Here is an 18296-nt window from a genome sequence, read left to right on the forward strand (position 1 = left end):
ACATCCACCCAAACCCTGCACGTAAATGTTATACTGGCTTCATTCATGATCGCCCAGGACTAATACAACCCAAATGTTCTTTAACGCGAATGGGTAAAAAAAAATGTGGTACGTCCATTCAGTGGGAAAGTACTCAACAGTCAAAGGAATGAACTACGGATACACCAACAACGTGGATCAATCTCTAAACCTTCTGCTTGGTGAACGAAGCCAGATGTAGAGGTCTACACGCTGTAGGATCCATATGACATTCTGGAAAAGGCAAAAGTCTGGGGATAGAAAACACATCAGTTCTGCCAGGGGCTGGGCGTGGGGGTGGACTGACCACGAAGAGACGCCAGGAAATTTTGGGGGTGCTGGAACTGTTCTCTATCTTGACTGTGGTGGTGGATACACAACTGTATTCATTTATCAAAACCCACACTGAAAAGGTGGAGCTTTACAGAATATAATCACACCTCAAAAAAACATATCAATGGGGCATTGAAAAAGGTATATATATGTGGTAAGCACCAACTTGAAAGTAAAGAAAGGCAACCTGTACACTAAAGGGACGTGTGTGTGAATGGGCTTGGTGTGCACAGAGGTGGGCAGTGGCTCAGTGTGGGCAGGGTTAGACCTGGCCCTGTCAAAAGACGCTTCTGTTCCTGGTGTGCCTGGGGCCTCGTTGCCAGAGTGGGGCTGGCAATCCAAGCCCTCGAAGGTAGGGCTCCCAGGACTTGGGGGTGAGACCCAGAGACGTCGGTTAGCAGCCGAGGCTGGTGCGACCTGCTGTCGGGCCAGCTCAGGACAAGGGTGCCTGCCGATGCCAGCAGGCCTGGGGGGCTGCCAGTGGCCTCTAGAGGGCAGGGCGGGAGCTGGATGAGCACGGGTGCTGGGTGTCTTCAGAGTCCCTGGAACTTGGAGAGAGGGTGCCTGGCAGGGAAATGACCATGGCCTCGTGCTGGGCTGGGAGGGGAGCTGCCCCTGTCACCACAGGCCCGAGGGGCCCCCTGTCTGGCCCTGTCCAGAGGACTCTGGCCCCGTGTGTGCGTGGGGCTGTCCCCCCGGAGGCTCCTGGCTCGGGCTCTGGCTCCGTTCCCAGGGGCAGGTGTAAGCAGCTGAGGCCGGTGCCCAGGCCCTGCCCAGGCCCTGTTCCCCGGAGCTGTGGGACCAGGGGTGAGGGGAGGGGAGGGTCCTGGGACAGGCCAGCTCTGTCAACACCTGCTGCTGCTGGCCCGGAGGAGGGGCGTGTGGTGGCCTGGCAGGGGCACAGGAGGAAAGGGGGGCTCCTCACCAATTCATTTGCTGAAGAAAAAGGTGGGGCCTTCGAGGACGGTGTTTACTCGGGCGGGGGGCGGGCAGGGCCCGGGTCTCCTGACCTGGCTGCACGAGGGGCTGCGCTGGGCCTGCAGCTGCTGTCTTGGCCTTGATGGACTCGGGGTGGGAGGGGGCTGGGGAGGAGGCCCTGCCCGGACACCACCAGCCCCCATCACACCCTCTCCTTTCCACTCCCTGTAACGTGTTCCCTGCAGTCCACACCCATCCAGCACTGCGGCTCTGCCTTCCCACAATGGCCTTGGTTTCTATCTGTGGCCATATTTTGTGGGAACAATCCCAGCTCGTTCAGATTCGGGACCTTTACGTTTCTGCTTTAGGCCTCTTGCCCCTTAAAGACATCTAGGGTGGCACCGTTCAACTGAATTTTCTGAAATGAGGGAAATGTTGATACGCTATGTGACCCAGGTGGGAGCCACTGGCCACAGGGGCTGCCGGGTGCTTAGAGTGGCTTGTGCCTCTGGGTATCTGAAGTTTACCTCGTGAAGGTGTCAGTTTACACAGCCCTGTGTGGTCAGTGGCTGCTCTGATGGACAGTGCAGGTCTGGACTCTGAAAAGTACTTTATCTGCTTTTCCGCGGTGACCTGTCTGCCTTTAGACTCTGTGCCCGGTTAGCAGGTGGAAGGGGTCCGGAATTACCCACTGAGATGTGAATGCTACCTAAAGCAGTCCACAGATTCAACGCAACGCTATCAAAATGCTTTTTTCCAGAAATAGAGAAATCCATCCAAAAATTCATATGAAATCTCAAGTGACCCAGAATAGCCAAAGCAATGTTGAAAAGGAACAAAACGGAGGCCTCACACTTCTTGATTTCAAAACTCGCTACTGAGCTACAGTCATCAAAATACTGCGGTACTGACAGACACATAGACCAACATGCTAGAATAGAGAGCCCAGAAATAAACCCTCACGTTTATGGTCCAAAAACTTTCACCAAGAGTGCCAAGACTGTTCAAGGGGGAAAGGACAGTCTTTTCCATAGAAAACAAACTTATTACCGAAAGGGAAAGGGGGTGGGGAAGGGATAAATTAGGGGTTTGGGATTAGCAGATCCAAACTACTATATATAAAACAGATGAGCAACCAGTTCCTACTGTAGAGCACAGGGAACTCTATTCAATTTCCTATAATAAACCAAAGTGGAAAAGAATATGAGAAAGAATATATATACGTATGTGTGTATAACTGAATCACTTTGCTGTACACCTAAAGCTAATACAACATCGTAAGTCAACTAGACTTCGATAAAAATTTTTAAAAGAAATAAATGAAAGGCAAAAGGGCAGTCTTTTCAACAAAGGGTGCTGGCAAACTGGATCTCCACATGTGAAAGAGCGAAGCTGGACCCTTACCTCACACCATATACAAAATTAACACAAAATGGATTAAAGACTTAAGTGTAAACGCTAAAGCTGTAATAGTCTTGGAAGAAAACGGGGAAAACTTCATGACACTGGATTTGGCAATGATTTCTTGGATATGACACCAAAGGCACAGGCATGAAAGGAAAAAAATAAACTGGACTTCATCAAATTAAAAACTTTTGTGCATCAAAGGACACTGCCAACAGAGTGAAAAGGCAATCCATGGAACGGGAGAAAATATTTGCAAATTAGAGAAGGAATTAATATTCAGAATAGATTAAAGAAACAAAAAAAATCCTCTTACAACTCTGCAGGAAAAACCTGATTCAAAAATGGGCAAAGGGGACTTCCCTGGTGGCTCAGTGGTTAAGAATCCGCCTGCCAATGCAGGGGACACGGGTTCGAGCCCTGGTCTGGGAAGATCCCACATGCCGCGGAGCAACTAAGCCCGGGCGCCACAGCTACTGAGCCTGCGCTCTAGAGCCTGCGAGCCACACCTACTGAGCCCTCGTGCCACAACTACCGAAGCCCACGCGCCTAGAGCTCATGCTCTGCAACAAGAGAAGCCGCTGCAATGAGAAGCCCGCGCACCTCAACGAAGAGTAGCCTCCGCTCGCTGCAGCTAGAGAAAGCCTGTGCACAGCCACGAAGACCCAATGCAGCCAAATAGTAAATAAATAAAATAAATAAATTTATTTTAAAAAAGCGGGCCAAGGATTTGAATAGATATCGCTCCAAAAAAGATATACAAATGGCGAATGAGCACGTGAAAAGATGCTCAACACCACTAGTGATCAGAGAAATGCAAATGGAGGCCATGCGCGACGCCGTGGAGCGCGTGGTGGGTTTAACATTGTGACCACACCTTCACGCACTCACGTGTTCGTCCGTTCCTTTGTTCATGAGCTCTTTGTTCTATACGCACTTAGGAGCGAGACGCAGCTGCGTCCTCAAGGTGCTCTTAGGCTGGGGGAGGTGGGGGAGGAAAGCTGTCACGAATGCCCACCCTGATGACTGATTTTCTGTGTCAGCTTGGCTGGGCTAAGGGCTGCTCAGATAGCGCGATGCAGCCGTCCCCAACCATTTTGTCACCAGGGACCGGTTTTGTGGAAGACGGTTTTTCCACGGCGGGGGGTGGGAGGGGCGGGGGAGGGACGGTTCAGGCGGTGATGCGAGCGGTGGGGAGACGCAAATGAAGCTTTGCTCGCTCACCTCCTGCTGTGTGGCCCAGTTCCTAGCAGGCCACGGGCTGCTACCGCGGGGCTGGGGACCCCTGGCTGGATGAATGTGTGTACATATGTGATGTGAGACATGACTTCTAGTGTGTCTGGGAGGTGTTTCTGGAAGAGACTAGCATTTGATTCTGTACGCTGAGGGAAGATCACCCTGACCGATGGAGGCGGGCGTCATTCAATCCATCGGGGCGAACGAAACAAAAAGGCGGAGGACGCGTGGAGTCGCCCTCTTCTAGAGCTGGGATGGTCATCTTCTGCCCTCGGACACTGGACCTCCTGGTTTGCGGGCTTTCAGGCTCGGGCTGAATTACATCACTGCAATGGATGGTGCGAGACTGGGCTTCCCCAACCGCGCGCGCAGATCCCTGCACTCCGTGTCCTCTTACGCGGACCCACGCGCACCCCACTGCTTCTGTTTCTCTGGAGAACCCGCAACACAGTGAGCGTGCGGGTGAGCCTGGAGGGGGCCCATCAGGGCCTTCCTGCGGGGTGAGGGGGAAAAGCTCCCTGGGAGGAGGTCACCCGGAGCCGTGTGCCTCCGCGTGTGGATCTCAGGTCTGGGTAGGGGTGGCGGGTCCAGCAGGGTGGTCCTCGGCAAGGTCCTTTGAGGGCACACGGAGGAGACTGGGAACCTGGCTGGGCCCCGTCGCCGCCTCCCTGCAGCTGTCTGATGATGACACCCTGTGCGTCTGCTGTGGCCTCCTTTGCTGTCGTCCTGCCTGGTCAATCGCTTTTAGCTCCGGGGGGAAGCGGTTCTGCCCTGTCACTGGGCAAGGACTGCTGGCCCAGGCAGTGCCACGCATCTTGGTGGCGGTGCAGTGGGCTTCAGAATTCAGCTAAAGCGCCAGCTACCTCTGGCCCAGGCGAACGTGACGGCACAGCTGAAATCCCCAGTTAGATCAGCTGCTGGAGACACCGTGACCCCAGCATCTGTGCCTAGCTGCCTGGGGTCTCTCTCTTGAACCCCCTTCCCCACAGAGGAGTGGGTGACAGCTGCCTTGGGCTGCTGGGTCGTCCCTGGCAACCGCTGCTGCCGAGAGGTGATGAGTGGTCAAGTCTACGGGAGTGACACTGCCTGGGAGGCAGGAAGGACAGGCCACTTACAGGCAGCATCCTGTGCGGTGAAATGCAATTTTTGGAGTAGACGGAAATTTTATAACATAATGGGCAAATCATACAGAAAAATTAGCTCATCTGCTACGTTAGTGTTTGAAGACTGTGGATGTCCCCCAGAATAAAGAGGGGGCTGGGCTGGACCAGGTGGGCCAGCTTAGGGTCTGCTCCCTTGCTTTAACCATAAGAACTCCAGTTTTATTCACTGTAAGTAGCGGAAATTTTCCGTACCTTGGGGAGGTGTGTTGAGGCCCTAGGCTCTATTACAAGCATCTGTGATCAGCGGCGGGGGCAGTATTGGGGGTCTTTGCATATCCACCTTGGTAAATATTTGCACATGGGCAGAGGCCTGGTGGGGCAGCTGTGTCCATCCACCGGTCTGGCTTCCTCAGAAGGGCTGATGCCCATTGGTAACCAGACACGCTCCCACGTGGGGCTGCAGAGATGCAGCCTCGGTGATAAGGATCTGGGGGCCCACCAACACAGAGCCACAGAATGCAGATTCCAGGGTCCCTGGGGAGACCCACCAGTTTCTGGAGGGGACCAGGGTGTCAGTATCCTATGCTTAGTCAACCTAAGATCCAGGGCTGCAGAGGGCAGCTGACCAGAGAGGGAAGGTTCTGGAAGGAAGCACCATGCGGGGCTCTGGGAGAGGAAGGGAACGGGCAGAGCTGTTTGGGAACCTGCCGCTCCTAGAATGAAGCCAAGAGGTGTGAGTGTGGAACTTAAACGCCAGGGCTGGTTTGCCCGTGAGCCAAGAACACACAGGGAAAATGAATTATACAACTGGAAGGGCGCGCCCCTCAGCCCTGCTGGCACCTGGTGCCCCCCTCCACGGGGCCACACAATTCCCAGCCTGCACCGCTTCTACTAGTAAGCCCACTCCTCCTTCAGCCCACTCTGCTCCAGCCTCGCCTCCTCCTGGAAGCCCTCCTGGACATCCCGCAGCTCAGTCACCTCCCCCAAGCCTGGAGCTGAGCGGATGTGGCTGTGAGCCCCAGGGAGGCAGCTGCCTGTCTGTCTGGGTCTGTCTGTCAGGGTCCGAACGGCTCCGCGTCCAGCAGGCATGGGGAAGAGCAGAGGGGACCCCAGTGTCCTTGGGAGTTTTTACCCTCCTGCTCTGGTTGGGGAGGTTTTGTTCCATTTGTCCACGCCTGTTGTGTAAATATGAACCTGCCCTCCATGGGTGGGCAGGCGCCAGCACCCACGTGCACGGGGGTCACGTGGGGCGGGGAGGGGGCCTCTGCACGTCTTAGCTGTGCGGCGTCCCCCCAGCACCTGCCCCCCCCGGGGTCTCGAGGGGAGGTGGGATGTGGCAGGGTGGTGGCCTGTGTGGGGAAGACCGGCTGTTCCCTAGAGCCCCCCAACCCCCATGGTTGCTTCTGCCCCCTCCTCCTTATTTTCGGCCTGTTTTCCAAGTCGGGTCATAGTCCTCCTGTGCTCTGGGAGCCCCTGCCTCCTTCCATAAAGCCCCTCCCCTCAACAGGCTCAGCCCCTTCTACAGGCAGGGCCCAGACCCCACCCCCCCCCCACCCCCGCCCCTCCTGGGGCTGCAGAGGGAGAGGGCCTCCCTCCCATCCCTGGGGATTCCTGTTTAATTGGCCGTGGGGCAGGCAGGGTCCAGGCCTCAGGAGTTTTACAAGCGCCCCAGGTGAGGCCACTGCACAGTGGGGTGGAGGACTTGCGAGGATGAATTGGGTCCCTTGGGGCAGCCCCCAACCCCCAGACGTGGCAGGTAGGGCCCCAGTGACTCGGCTCACGTGGTGGGCTCCTCTGCTGAGCCGGGGCCGTAGCCCAGGGGACCGAGCGCTGGACACTCAGGTTCTGGGCTGAGAAGTCTCCCCGACCCCTAGAGGGTCGGGTCCCAGAATGGAAGGAGCAGGGGAAGGGGGTGGCCCGGTGGCTCTCCTTTCACAGAAGCAGGAAGTCCCGTGGGTGAGGGCACGCGGCCCCTGTCCCTAACACATGCACCAACGCCTGCCTGTCTACCAGATAAATAGGTCACGTGGAGCAAAACACTTGCGTAGTGATCTCTGCCACCCCTGGGGCCACTGGGATTTCAGCTCCAGACCGAGGCGGGGAGGGATTCCTGGAGGAGTCAAGAGACCCATCGGGGGTCTGTTGTCCCAGAAGGTCACTGCCCTGGAATCTCCGGGGGTCACACGGCCCCGGTGCCGTGTGGACAAGGGGGCATGGCCGGGGCCCCCGACCAGGCAGCTGGGAGGGAGGCCCCCAGGCCTGCGGCCAGCTCCACCCTTTCCCACCCGCCCATGCGGTCTCTCCAGCACTTTCTGACTAGGGTAGGTCTGTGCGGACCCTCGGTGAGATCCTTTCTGACAAACAGGAGGCTGAAGGAAAGGTGGGCAGAGGTCTTCTTGGAACTGTTAGCCCTGCCCGCCCCCCACTGGAGGTTAGGCCTCTGCATTCCTGGTGAGCGAGAGGGGCGGCAGGAAGGGGGCCCTCCCGTAGGTCACCTGCACCCCAGCCCCAGGTGCAGGGCCTTGGGGGATGGAGACGGCCTCCTTGGAGGGCATGTGTGTCTGTGAGGACCAGGGTGGCCCAGGCCCCTTGGAGACAGGGGTGTAGGGAATGCTTAGGGCAGCACCAGGGGTCCAGCTCGGCGGCCATGCCAGGTACTCGTCTCATGGTGGGCAGGATTGCGGGTGGACATTCCTCTTTCTGCTGGGCCAGCCGGCTGGGCTTTTGCTGCTTCCTGGGACTGTCTTGCAGGGGGTACCCTTTACCTAGAGAGCCCCCTCTGAAATCCAGGATGGGGTTCCCTGTTTATGCTGAAGGGCCTCTGGATAGCCACTGCTCTGATTCCTATTCTGCTGCCAACTGGTCCTAACAGCACATCCTCCTAATTCATCCTGGGGTGTGAGTGATTGCTAGTGGCGTATCTCAAATCTTTCATTAAGAAGCTTTGCATTCTTACTGGGGAACAAAAGCTGAATCATTTTGATCCAAAAGCAATGTATGATCACCAGCTCCACGTCCACGGGCGGTCACATCGTGGACATGGTAGCCTCTGGCTCCAGCGGGGACAGCTCGGGTCTCAGCTCTCCCCACACCTGGCCTCGCATCCTTCCGTCTGTCCACCTCTCCCTGTGCTGGCGCCAAAAACGTGGAGATGCGACAAAACCCTCGCTCCACGGTGACCCCTGCTGGGAAGAAAGGAAGATGCTCCGGGGAGAGATGGGGAACCAGGGAAAACTCCTGGCACATCCCCTGGGCCAAGAACAAGGAAGGCTGGTCCTGCCTGGGTGTCCAGGGCTACGGTGGCCCGAGCCTGGACCACTCAGAGACTTCTCAAAGGGCTCGAGTCTTTCGGTTTTGTTACAACTGGCCGGAAGTCTCCCTGTGGGTGTATGGGTCTGGGTCTGGTAGAGGGGAGCCCCACTGAAAGACCAGGAGGCAACTAACACCTGCCGGCTCAGCTCACCCGCAGGAAGCAGCCAGCCTGGGACACCAGGTGGAGATCAGGTGATCCCTCTACAAACCACCAAACCGCAGAGATCGCCAGCAGACCGCCGGGAGCTGGGGGAGGGGCCTGGACCAGAGGACCCAACCCTGCAGATGCCTTGGTCTTGGACTTCCAGCCCCCAGACAGCAAGAGGATAGATGTCTATCGTTTAAGCTCCCATCTGTGGTGCTTGGCTACGGTAGCCCCTGGAAACTGATACATACCCATCGTGCGGGTGGGGAGATCGAGGCATCCCGGGGCTCTGACAGGGGTCTCAGGTGGCAAGCAGGTGTCCCAAGGGCACTGATGCTGGTGGCACAGGAGTGACTCTGGCCTTTGACCCCGTGGCCTGTGATTGGCCCCTTTTCCGTCTTGGAGGAAAGCGGAATCGTCTCAGGTGCAGGAGAAAAGGGGTGGGGGCTTATTGGGATCTGCTGGCCTCGGGCCGCCCGCCTCCTCCAGGGAGGCCTCCTGGCAGCCTCCTGTTTGGCCTGCCTTCCAACCCCCCCAGCCCTCTGTGGTGGTTTTGCTGGTTTTCTGTCTTGACTGGTGGGGGGGGGCGCTCCAGGCTGGCGTGGTGCCCTTGCGGTTCTGCAGTCCTCCTCCCACTGCCTTGTAATGTGGCTTGCAAGGGCCGGTCAACCACACGTTCGGCGCGGCGCGTGTGGGAAGCCCTGGGCCGGGGGCCTGGGACACTCGTGACTTCCACGTTGATGCGCTGACCTCCACCTGGTGGGTGTTCCCCGCACGCACCCCTGCTCGAGAAGGGGAGGGGGCTGGCTTCCAAGGAGTGGGGAATGGTCCACACCTTGTGCCCCGTGCCCTCGGGACACCGCAGGGAACCCCGTCAGGGCAGAGAGGAATGAGCGAGAGTCCCTGCAGGAAGAGGAGGAGGGGCCAGGTCTGGCCGGCTGGGTGGGGTGAGCTGTAATTTAAGGCAGCTGACAGGCCGCATCTGTGCCAGGAGGCCGCCCGACCTCCTTTCCCCTTCACACACCCACAAGGACGGCTCAGAGCAGGCCTGCGGCTGCAGAGGGCTGCAGGGCGCCGGCGCCAGCGGTGGGGACAGCCCCCAGGCCTGGGCAGGAGGCGCTGAGCCCTGTGACGGTGGCCTCTGCTGTCCCAGGGTGTGCGGGCCGTCAGACCCGCGGGGAATGGCCAGGCTGCTGGCTTTCCTTTGCCTTGGAGGGGCCCCTGGGAGCCCCGCCCGCTCTGCAGGTGGGCTGCGGGGCGGTGGCCTGGCAGTCGGTCAGTCCACCAGGCTGTGGCATTGCAGGGCAGTGGCATTACCAGGCTGCCCGGTGGACCTTGGGAATCCTGCTTGCTCCCAAACTTCAGGGGCGGCAGCAGCTGCAGCTGTGCTCTTTGTGACCACTGTAGACCCCCGGGGATTCGGCCCAGGACGGGGGCCTCTCCCCTGCTCAGCCCCCGGGGGTGTCTGGCCGGCCCCTCACTGTGCAGCCTCCTGTTGGGTCTGAGATGGGGGAGAGGGGAAGGCCCTGGATGCCCCCGTCCTGTGGCAGGGCCCGGCGCCCTCTCCTGCTCCGATGCTGCCCCCGGGGTTCTGTCACACACGTGTCATCAGCCCTAGTTCAGGTGCCCTCTTACCTGGGAAGAAGCCCTCCCGTCCCTGATGGCACGATTCCTGGAGCCAGACCCCCTGGGGGCGACCTCAGCTCCGCCACTTACTGGCTGTTTGACCTTGAACGTTACTGAACCCCTGGGATGGGCAGAATTGCAGGTCGACCCAACGCTCCCTCCCATAATAACCTGCCCTTGAGTGTGGGTGGCACCTGTGATTACAAGCGAGCGAGATTGTACCGTGATGACGTCACGTGACCCGGCAACGGGGATCTTTGTGGACGTCACTGAGGCCCCTGGTCCATCGACTTCGGTCAGTCAAATGATGAGTGTGGTAGGTCTGCCTATTGGGTGCAGAGGTCAGGGACTGGGGAGGCTGGGGCAGGAGGCAGGCTTCCATGGCCGGATCGGAGATGGAGGAGGCCACGTGGTAGGAAACTTGGGTGGCCCTGCTGCTGGCCAGCTAGGAAACAGGGACCTTAGTCCCACAGCTGCAAGGAACCAGGTTCGGTCAACGGCCTGAACGAGCGTGGGCGCAAGCTTTTCCCCAGGGCTGCAGAAGGCACCGGCTGGCAGGTGCCCTGATTTCTGTCTGTGAGGCCCTGAACAGAGGCCCCAGCTGAGCGTGGGCCGCTGGCTCCAGGACATAACAGTGGTGGCAGGACCCACTTTAAGCTGCTAGGTGGTAGTAGCTGCATAACCTCCCATGCCTCAGTTTCCCCAGCTATGACAGGGTCGTCACGGTCTTTACAGGGGGGTGTAGGGATTAAGAGGGTGAGGACACGAAGACCCTAGGACAGCTGCACTCAGGAGGTGGAGGTCGGGGGGTCTACTCTGATGATCACAGCACCTCGCGCGCAGCTCACGACGGCTGCAGCCGTTGAACCTGCTCACTTCATGCCTCCGTTAATGACTGGCTTTGAGTCTTTCCTCCTCCAGGCCTACGGCTGGGGGTGTCCAGCTCTTCCTGTATCTCCTGGGCCCCCAAGGAGGTTTAACACAGAGTGAAGCCTGTAAATGTTTGGTGAAAATACTCATGGCTGGACAAGTGAGCTTTGGTCAGAGCAGGGGTTTGGGTCCCTCGTGGGGTCTGGCGCGCCCCGTGCATTAATGCCCGGCCCCAGCCTGAGGAAGACGGTGCAGACCTGCGACGGTTCTCTTACTGAGGTGGGGCCTCCTTCCCTGGCACGCGAGCTGCCCTCCCACTGAGCTGGTCCTCAGGGCCCCTCCAGGCCCGTGGGCTCCCGGGCTGGACAGGGGTCTGGAGGACGACAAGTCTGTGACAAGGACAAATTACGGGCCAGCCGAGGGCTGCCAGCCAGGGAACGCTGGCTCCTGACTCAGCCAGACAGCTGAGATGCGAACGTTGCCAGCTGGAAACGAAGGCCCAGAAGGGCTCCAGGACACACCTGGGTCACCCCGGCCCTGGGCACTGGCTGGCGGGGTCTGGCGCATCCTTGTCCCTGGCCCGGCCTCCCCCAGGGCGGTGTGAGGAGGGGCGAGCCCTGCTTGACCCTTGGTGTGTCGCAGGGCTGGAGAGCAGGAGGCGGGGAGGGTCTGGTCTGGGGGAGGGGAGGGAACCCCCGGGGCTGGTGAGGTCAAGTGATTCGGGACATTGCACTCAGACTGTCCGGGCCCAGGGACCCGTGTGGGACCTGGGGGCCCCATGGGCGCTCCTTGGGAAGGAAGGCAGGAGCTTAGCCAGGGGGGCTTGGTTTGGGGCTGCCCAGCCCCCTTCACTGTCCCATCCCCCAGTAGCCCTGCTCCTTCCCCCCACCAGCCCATCTGCACCCCCAAAGTATCTGGTACGTGGTCACCACCCTCTCCCAGCTCCTGTCAGCTCCCAGGCCCCCCACCCCTGCTTATCACCTCGGGTTTCCCTTTAGGAAAAGAGGGTCTTTCACCAAAAATCACCAGCCAGTGACTTCAGCCAAAGCTCTGGAAGGGCATCTCTTGTGGTTCTGTGATCCCTCCTTGCAGCGAGAGGCCCAGCATGTGGGGGGCCCCCGGGGGAGGCCTGGAGGGACCCACCACCTGCAGCCCCTGCCTCGGGGCCCCCGGAGTGTGTGCTCAGCGTCACCCCCCCTCCCTTGGCTTCGGGAGGAGAGCTTGAGTAATGAGTGTTTCAATATTTCCCTCGGCCCAATTAGTATTCCTCTCCTTACTTCCTCTGCCGCCCACTAGGAGTCAGCCAGAGGCAGTGGGAATGTCCAGGACCTGGTTGCCCAGGCCCCCGAGGGGCAGCGGGCGGCATCTCTTGGGAGGGTGCTGTCCAGCCCAGGGCTCCTTGGGGGGCAGGGGGGCAGAGCAGAGCTGCGGTCCCCTGGCTGCAAGGGGTGGGGGGGGCTGGTCCGTAGGAGGTCTGGGTGCCTCCCCTGCTGGCCTGGGGGGGTGGTGTCCTACCTGCCCGGGTGGGAGCCTCAGATCCAGGGCGGGCTGCTGCAAACCCTGGTGGTTCGCACCCTGTGGCAGAGCCCAGCGGGACAGACGCCAGCGCAGCTCTGTGCTTACTGAGCTCTGCCGGGGGCCCCCTTATGCCCCGAGCCGGGGGGCTTTTTGCTGCCTGGCCTGTGGGCACAGCCTTTCAAGAAGCACCTACTTATCTGAGACTTCAAGTACATCTGTTGGCTCTCAAAGATGAGTAGAAAAGTGTAACGTCAAAATTCATGAGTGTTCCACTAATTTCTGGTGGCGACCAACGCACCTACAGCATCACGTTATGCTGAGCCAGCCACCCCACGCCTGGGAGCTCATCTAATTCTCACAAACGCGGCGGTGAGGCGGGCTTTATTAATACCACAGACGGGGAAGGCGAGGCAGAGGAAAGACACAGGCCTAGGGACATGCAGCTGGGGAGAACCAGGGACTCGAACCAGGCACCGTGAACATCACCTTAGGCCCACCGTGCCTCCGCACAGGCCTCCCTGGTCAGCTAGCCCGGTCTAGGGCTGCCTTCATCCAGCTCCGGGGCTCTCCCCAAGGCCCTGAGCCGCCGCTACTGCCCCCGCTGCACTGACAGAGCCTTCCTCAAACACGTTCTGAAACAACAGGCCCAGGGCTGCAGCCTCGTTATGCAAATGCTGGAAGACAGAATGCAGCGGTGGCCACGCCCCTCCTGGCCTCCGATCCCCATGGGGGCGAAGGCGCCGACCGTCCCAGGCACCTGGTGCGCACAGGCGGGGACTGGGGAAGCCGAGCCCTGCGGACCCCACCTTCTGCTCCCAGGACCCCTATCTGCACCCAAAGTTCTGGTCAAGTCCTCCATCACTACCCAGAGGACCTCTCAGCTTTGTCCTCCACTCTGCCAACGCAACATTAGGTCAGAAATTCAGACATACCCCTTTTCAAGTCTGGTTTATAAAAAAGAAATTGCTGTGGGCAAAGAGGCCAGATGTCCAAGGCCCTGACGGGACAGAAGCTTCTTCACACGCGGCCGTCCCAACGCTCCTGCTCTGCCGGACTTCCCCTCCAGGAGGTGCTGGCCGGAGCTGCCCGGGGAGGGACGCGGGAGCCCGGACGTGGGTGCAATGCAGCACTGCCCGCTGTGCCCTGGGACCCACCAGCGCTCCCACTGGGGGGCACAGCTGGGGGCCGGGAGGGGGGCCAGAGCCGGCCCCCACCCGGCCTGTGTGTCAGTTCCCGGGGAACTTGGAGGAAGTCAGCAGAAAACCGCTGCACTCGGCCACCTGCCGCTCTCCGGCCCCTCCCCTCGCGGCTCCAGACGCCTCCTTCAGCATCCAAGGCAGCCCTTCCTCTGGGGCCCAGTCCCTCCCCAGGCGGGCAGCACTCACCCTGCAGCAGGGCATGAGGGCGTGGGCTCGCTGCCTCCTCCAGGCTGGTCCTCCGGAGTCTCCACTGCGCTCTGCTGCCCCCGCGGGGGGTGGGTGGGGACGGGGTGGGGTGCTATGCTCGCCCAGCAGACGGCTCAGCCGATGCCACGGACGCTGGCCGCCCCCAGCCCAGGCTCTTCTTGGTGGGCACCCTGGAGCACCGGAGCTGGCAGAGTCGTGAGGGGAGTGTCTGAGTGGTGGCCGGGATTGGGCCACGGACAGGTGTGGCAGGCTGTGCAGCGAGGGCCAGGGGGTCACTGTGGGGACCGGCGACTCCCAGGAGGTGTGCAGGGGACCGGCATCCCAGCTGCCCCCAGCGCGCTCCTCTGGAGACTGCAGCTGTCCCCTCCAACCCCGAGCCGCCACCAGCAGGACTAGCTGCGGCAGCTGCATCCGGGCGCCAGCGAGGTCTGGTTCCAGCCTCTGCTGTGGTCTGAGGTGCAGGCTGGGGTGTTACCTAACATCCCGAGGCAGCCACGCCTCCTCCTTGGCAGGTTTGTTTAGGGATTACAGTGGGAAACAGACAGTTCATCATTAAACACCAGAAAACCCTCCGGCACTGCCCTGACCTCCGGGGAGAGGTGGGGCAGCGCCTGAGGCACAGAGAGGGTGAGCGACAGCCTGGGGTCACACAGCAAGTCAGGGGCACCAGGAATTCAGCCCCGTCTTCCTGTATTCTAGTGTCATCCTCCGTCCCCTTGGGCGCCCAGCTCCCTCCCAGCACCCAGCCCAGCCCAGCCCAGCCATGCTCATCCCTGCTTTGCACCCCCCGGCCCCCTCCCCAACCCAGCACAGGTTTGCTCACCCCTCCCCTGCCTGGCTCTGCCCAACAGAACAGAATGCCTGCAGCACTGCAGGAGCAACAGCTGACAAGCCTTTTTTTGGAAGCTGGGTTGGGAGAGTTGCAGGTCCCCAACATACAGGTGACTCCTGGGCGGGGGAGTGGCTGGGGGAGAGGGCAGTGGGATGCAGGTGACTCCTGGGGGGCTGGGAGGAGGGCAGTGGGATGCAGGTGACTCCTGGGGGGCTGGGGGGGAGGGCAGTGGGACGCAGGTGACTCCTGGGGGGCTGGGGGGGAGGGCAGTGGGATGCAGGCGACTCCTGGGGGGCTGGGGGGCAGGGCAGTGGGACAGACACTGGGATGTGTTGGTAATGCCATCCCTGGCCCTCGGCTGGTCTCTGCCGCCGAGATGCCAGCCTCTCCTTAACATGCTCAGCTCTGCGGCTGGCCCCGAGTGCCCCATGGGCTGCAGGATTCAGGTCGTGGGCTCAGAGGGGCGGCCTGGGCAGCTAGAGCGGCCCCTCCTGCCTCTGCCCTGCGCGGTCTTATAAACATGACCCTCGGACCCCTCCTGTGCCCCAGCGTATCACGTGGAGGTGGAGGCTGGATACCCTGCAGGTCCATGGCCTGGGTTTTGTTGGCACACCCACCACCTGCCAGGCAAGTCCCTCAACCTCTCTGGCTGCAAAGTGGCCTCTCAGGACCCAGGACAGCTTCCGGTCAAGGCAGGGCTCTGCGAGCTGCCCCGCCCTCAGCCTCCAGGCCCTGGTGCATGCTGGGACCCCAGGGGAAGATTCTCTGGTGGATGCTGGTGCAGCGGGGGGCAGGGGGGCTGCTCCAGGCTGGTCTGCAGGATCCCTGGCATCACAGGAGCAGGGGTGGGCAGCCCATGCCCTACCCAGCCCCGTGACAACTCGACTCCCAGACAGACACGAGGCAGCACTGTCCCTCCTCAGAGATGCTCGTCTTGTCCATTTTCAGGTGTCACAGTCACAAAGTGGGGTATGGGACCATCACCGACATCACCCTCCCAAGGGAGGGGGTGCAGCCCGAGCAGGTTTGAGGGGCTGGGATGGGACCACTGCCCCTGGGCTGGACCAGAGCAGAGCAGCCACGTCCGTGTCCAAGCTCACACGAACCATCAGAATTTTGCAGATTATCCAAGGCTTTCCCTAGGACCCAGATCTTTTTGCGACCCGGTGAAAATTTGATCTGTTCTTCAAGTATCAGTTCCTCTCTCCCTCCCTCCCTCCTCTCACATGCCCTCCCCAGTCTCTTCTATTCAGTGTTTACCAAGCACCTACCAGGCCCGGGCCCAATACAGGCAGTGCCGAGTGAGAAACACAGCTCCTGACGCCCATGCTCACCCGAGCTTGCAAACAGGTGCATATACCTGCAGAGGAGGCTGGTTTCAGGCTACAATTTAGAGACTGATGAGGTCACATCAGGGGAACCTGGGGACCTGTCCGATGGAGGAGGCTGAGTGTGCATGGGGCTGGGGAGGGAGCGAGGAGTGTGGAGGTGGGTGTAGGGCAGGCTGTGAACTGAGATGTGGAGCATGGAGGAGGTGAGGGCTGGCTCTCTTCCTCCTGCCTTCCTCTGTCCTTGGTAGGGAGCTGGGGGTGCCTTGAGGAGGAGGAGGAGGAGGAGGAGTGATGGCGATGATGGTGATGATGATAATGGTGGTAGTGGTGATGGTGGTGATGATGGCGATGATGGTGATGTTGGTGGCAATGATGATGATGATAATGGTGGTGGTGGTGATGGTGGTGATGATGGTGATGTTGGTGGTGATGGTGGTGATGATGATGCTGGTGATGGTGATGATGGTGATGAAGGTAATGGTGGTGGTGGTGATGGCAGTGATGATGGTGACGATGCTAATGGTGGTGATGGTGGTGATGGTGGTGGTGATGGTGGTGATGGTGGTGGTGATGGTGGTGATGTTGATGGTGATGGTGGTGATGATGACATAATAAAACAATAGAAACAAGTGCTGTGCCAGGCACCTGACATGAGGTGGCATCTCTGACCCTGGGCTCTCCTGGAGGCCTAGTGGGTCTCCTACTTCCTCTCAGCCTGACAGTGGGGGCCATACGTAACCTTGAAAAGCTGCTCTCTCCACTCCACGTTTTCTGGCCAGCCGTGGTCCCTGCCCTGCCCTGGGAGTCGATCTCCACTCTGCTGTTTCCCTCTCTAATTCGGCAAATCAGTTTATCCCCCTTTACCCCCAAATTGTGATGCTAAGGGTGGAATTTCAGGCCCTGTGGGGAAGGTGGAGGCAATATTTTGGAGCAGGGAGTTAACCCCTCAGATCCTCTCCAGAAAGACTGCCCTGTGAGGGGTTGGCCTTCACTCTGCGCACAGGTATTGAGAGATCTCCTACTGAGAAGCTAATGAGGAGGACGACTGCCCTGCGGCCTTGCTGGCTGCACGGGGACCTCTCCGTCTGTCTGCTCCCGGCTCCCTGGTCTCTCTGTCCAGACGGGGCCTGGCTCCCCCCGGGAAGCCACCAAATGTCCTTCATCAGTGTCTCTGCAGCCACCTCCCCTCCGCCTGCAGCCCATCCTTCCAGGACATTAGCCTGGCGCAGGCCACCTGCCGCCCCCTTGCTGGAGGGTGCGCACGCCTGTCTGCAGGAGGGTGGGCTGGGGGCCTGGGACATCATCTCTCACAGGCCTGCGCCCGCCCCGTCCGCAGGACCTGCGGGGCTGAGACACGAGGGTCCTCATCGCGGCTCCCAGGGCCTGGGCACCAGCGTCGCAGATGTGCCCACCCACCTGTCAGAGGAGGCCCGGCTCTGCCGTGGCCCAGTTGGGGGACTGGGGACAGCCCCCCTTTGCCTGGGCCTCCCTCTCTCCATCAGCAGAATGACGGGGTCCCATCTGGGCGGGGGAGGGGGGAATCTTACCCTTGCAGGGGGTTCAATGACACACACGTTTTGTTGCACATTATACACAAAAGATTGTTCGTCGCGTCCACAAGGAAACGAGCTCCCTCCCATTTTTCTCAAAAAGAGGGGCTCCCTGGGTCTGTCTTTCCCCACATTTCACTAAAAACGGGAGCAAAAAGACCCATTCACTTTCCTCTTCAACCTAGGAAACAACAGTGTGATGTAGCGGTGTGGCCTGGTCTCAGGGTGACAGTGGAGAAGGGGACTCCAGGAGGCTGGCCCCTCCCCACCCCTCCCTTGTGGGCCAGGGGCAATGTGGGTGAGGTTTGCCAGTCTCTGACATTTAGGAGAGGCTAGAAATCTGTATTTTGATGAGAAATTTCCCAATCGTTAAGTGCTGGAAACTAATTCAGACTTAACCCTTGTGAATGCCAGCAAAGGTACCTGACCTCAGGCTCTTGGGTCCCCAGTGGCTGACCTCTGGCCCAGGGATGACCACTGAGGGCCTGCCCTGTGTGGTGTCTGATGAGCTCTCAGGTCAAGCAGGGCCCTGATGCCCGCTAGAGGCGCAGGGCCGTCTGAGGCTCTGAAGCATCCTTGTCAGCAGCTCCACACTGTGAGTTTGGTCTCTCCTCAAAGCCCCCGCCTTGGCACCGGGGGCTGCTGGAGGGTGATCATGCGGACAGACGGGCCCCCGGAAGCTCTGGCTAGCAAA

General features: G+C 59.8%; 1 protein-coding gene across 1 annotated transcript in view; it reads right to left on the reverse strand.

Moving 5' to 3' along the window:
- OSBPL5 (oxysterol binding protein like 5) overlaps positions 1-13883 on the reverse strand; it is an 89362-nt gene extending 75479 nt beyond the window's left edge. The window contains exon 1 of the mRNA XM_070046065.1: positions 13869-13883. Within this exon, the coding sequence (XP_069902166.1) occupies positions 13869-13883 (15 nt within the window). The remainder of the gene's footprint in view (positions 1-13868) is intronic.
- Between the last annotated feature and the right edge of the window lie 4413 nt (positions 13884-18296).

This window comes from Globicephala melas, chromosome 8, assembly GCF_963455315.2.
Source record: "Globicephala melas chromosome 8, mGloMel1.2, whole genome shotgun sequence".
Lineage (NCBI taxonomy): Eukaryota > Metazoa > Chordata > Mammalia > Artiodactyla > Delphinidae > Globicephala > Globicephala melas.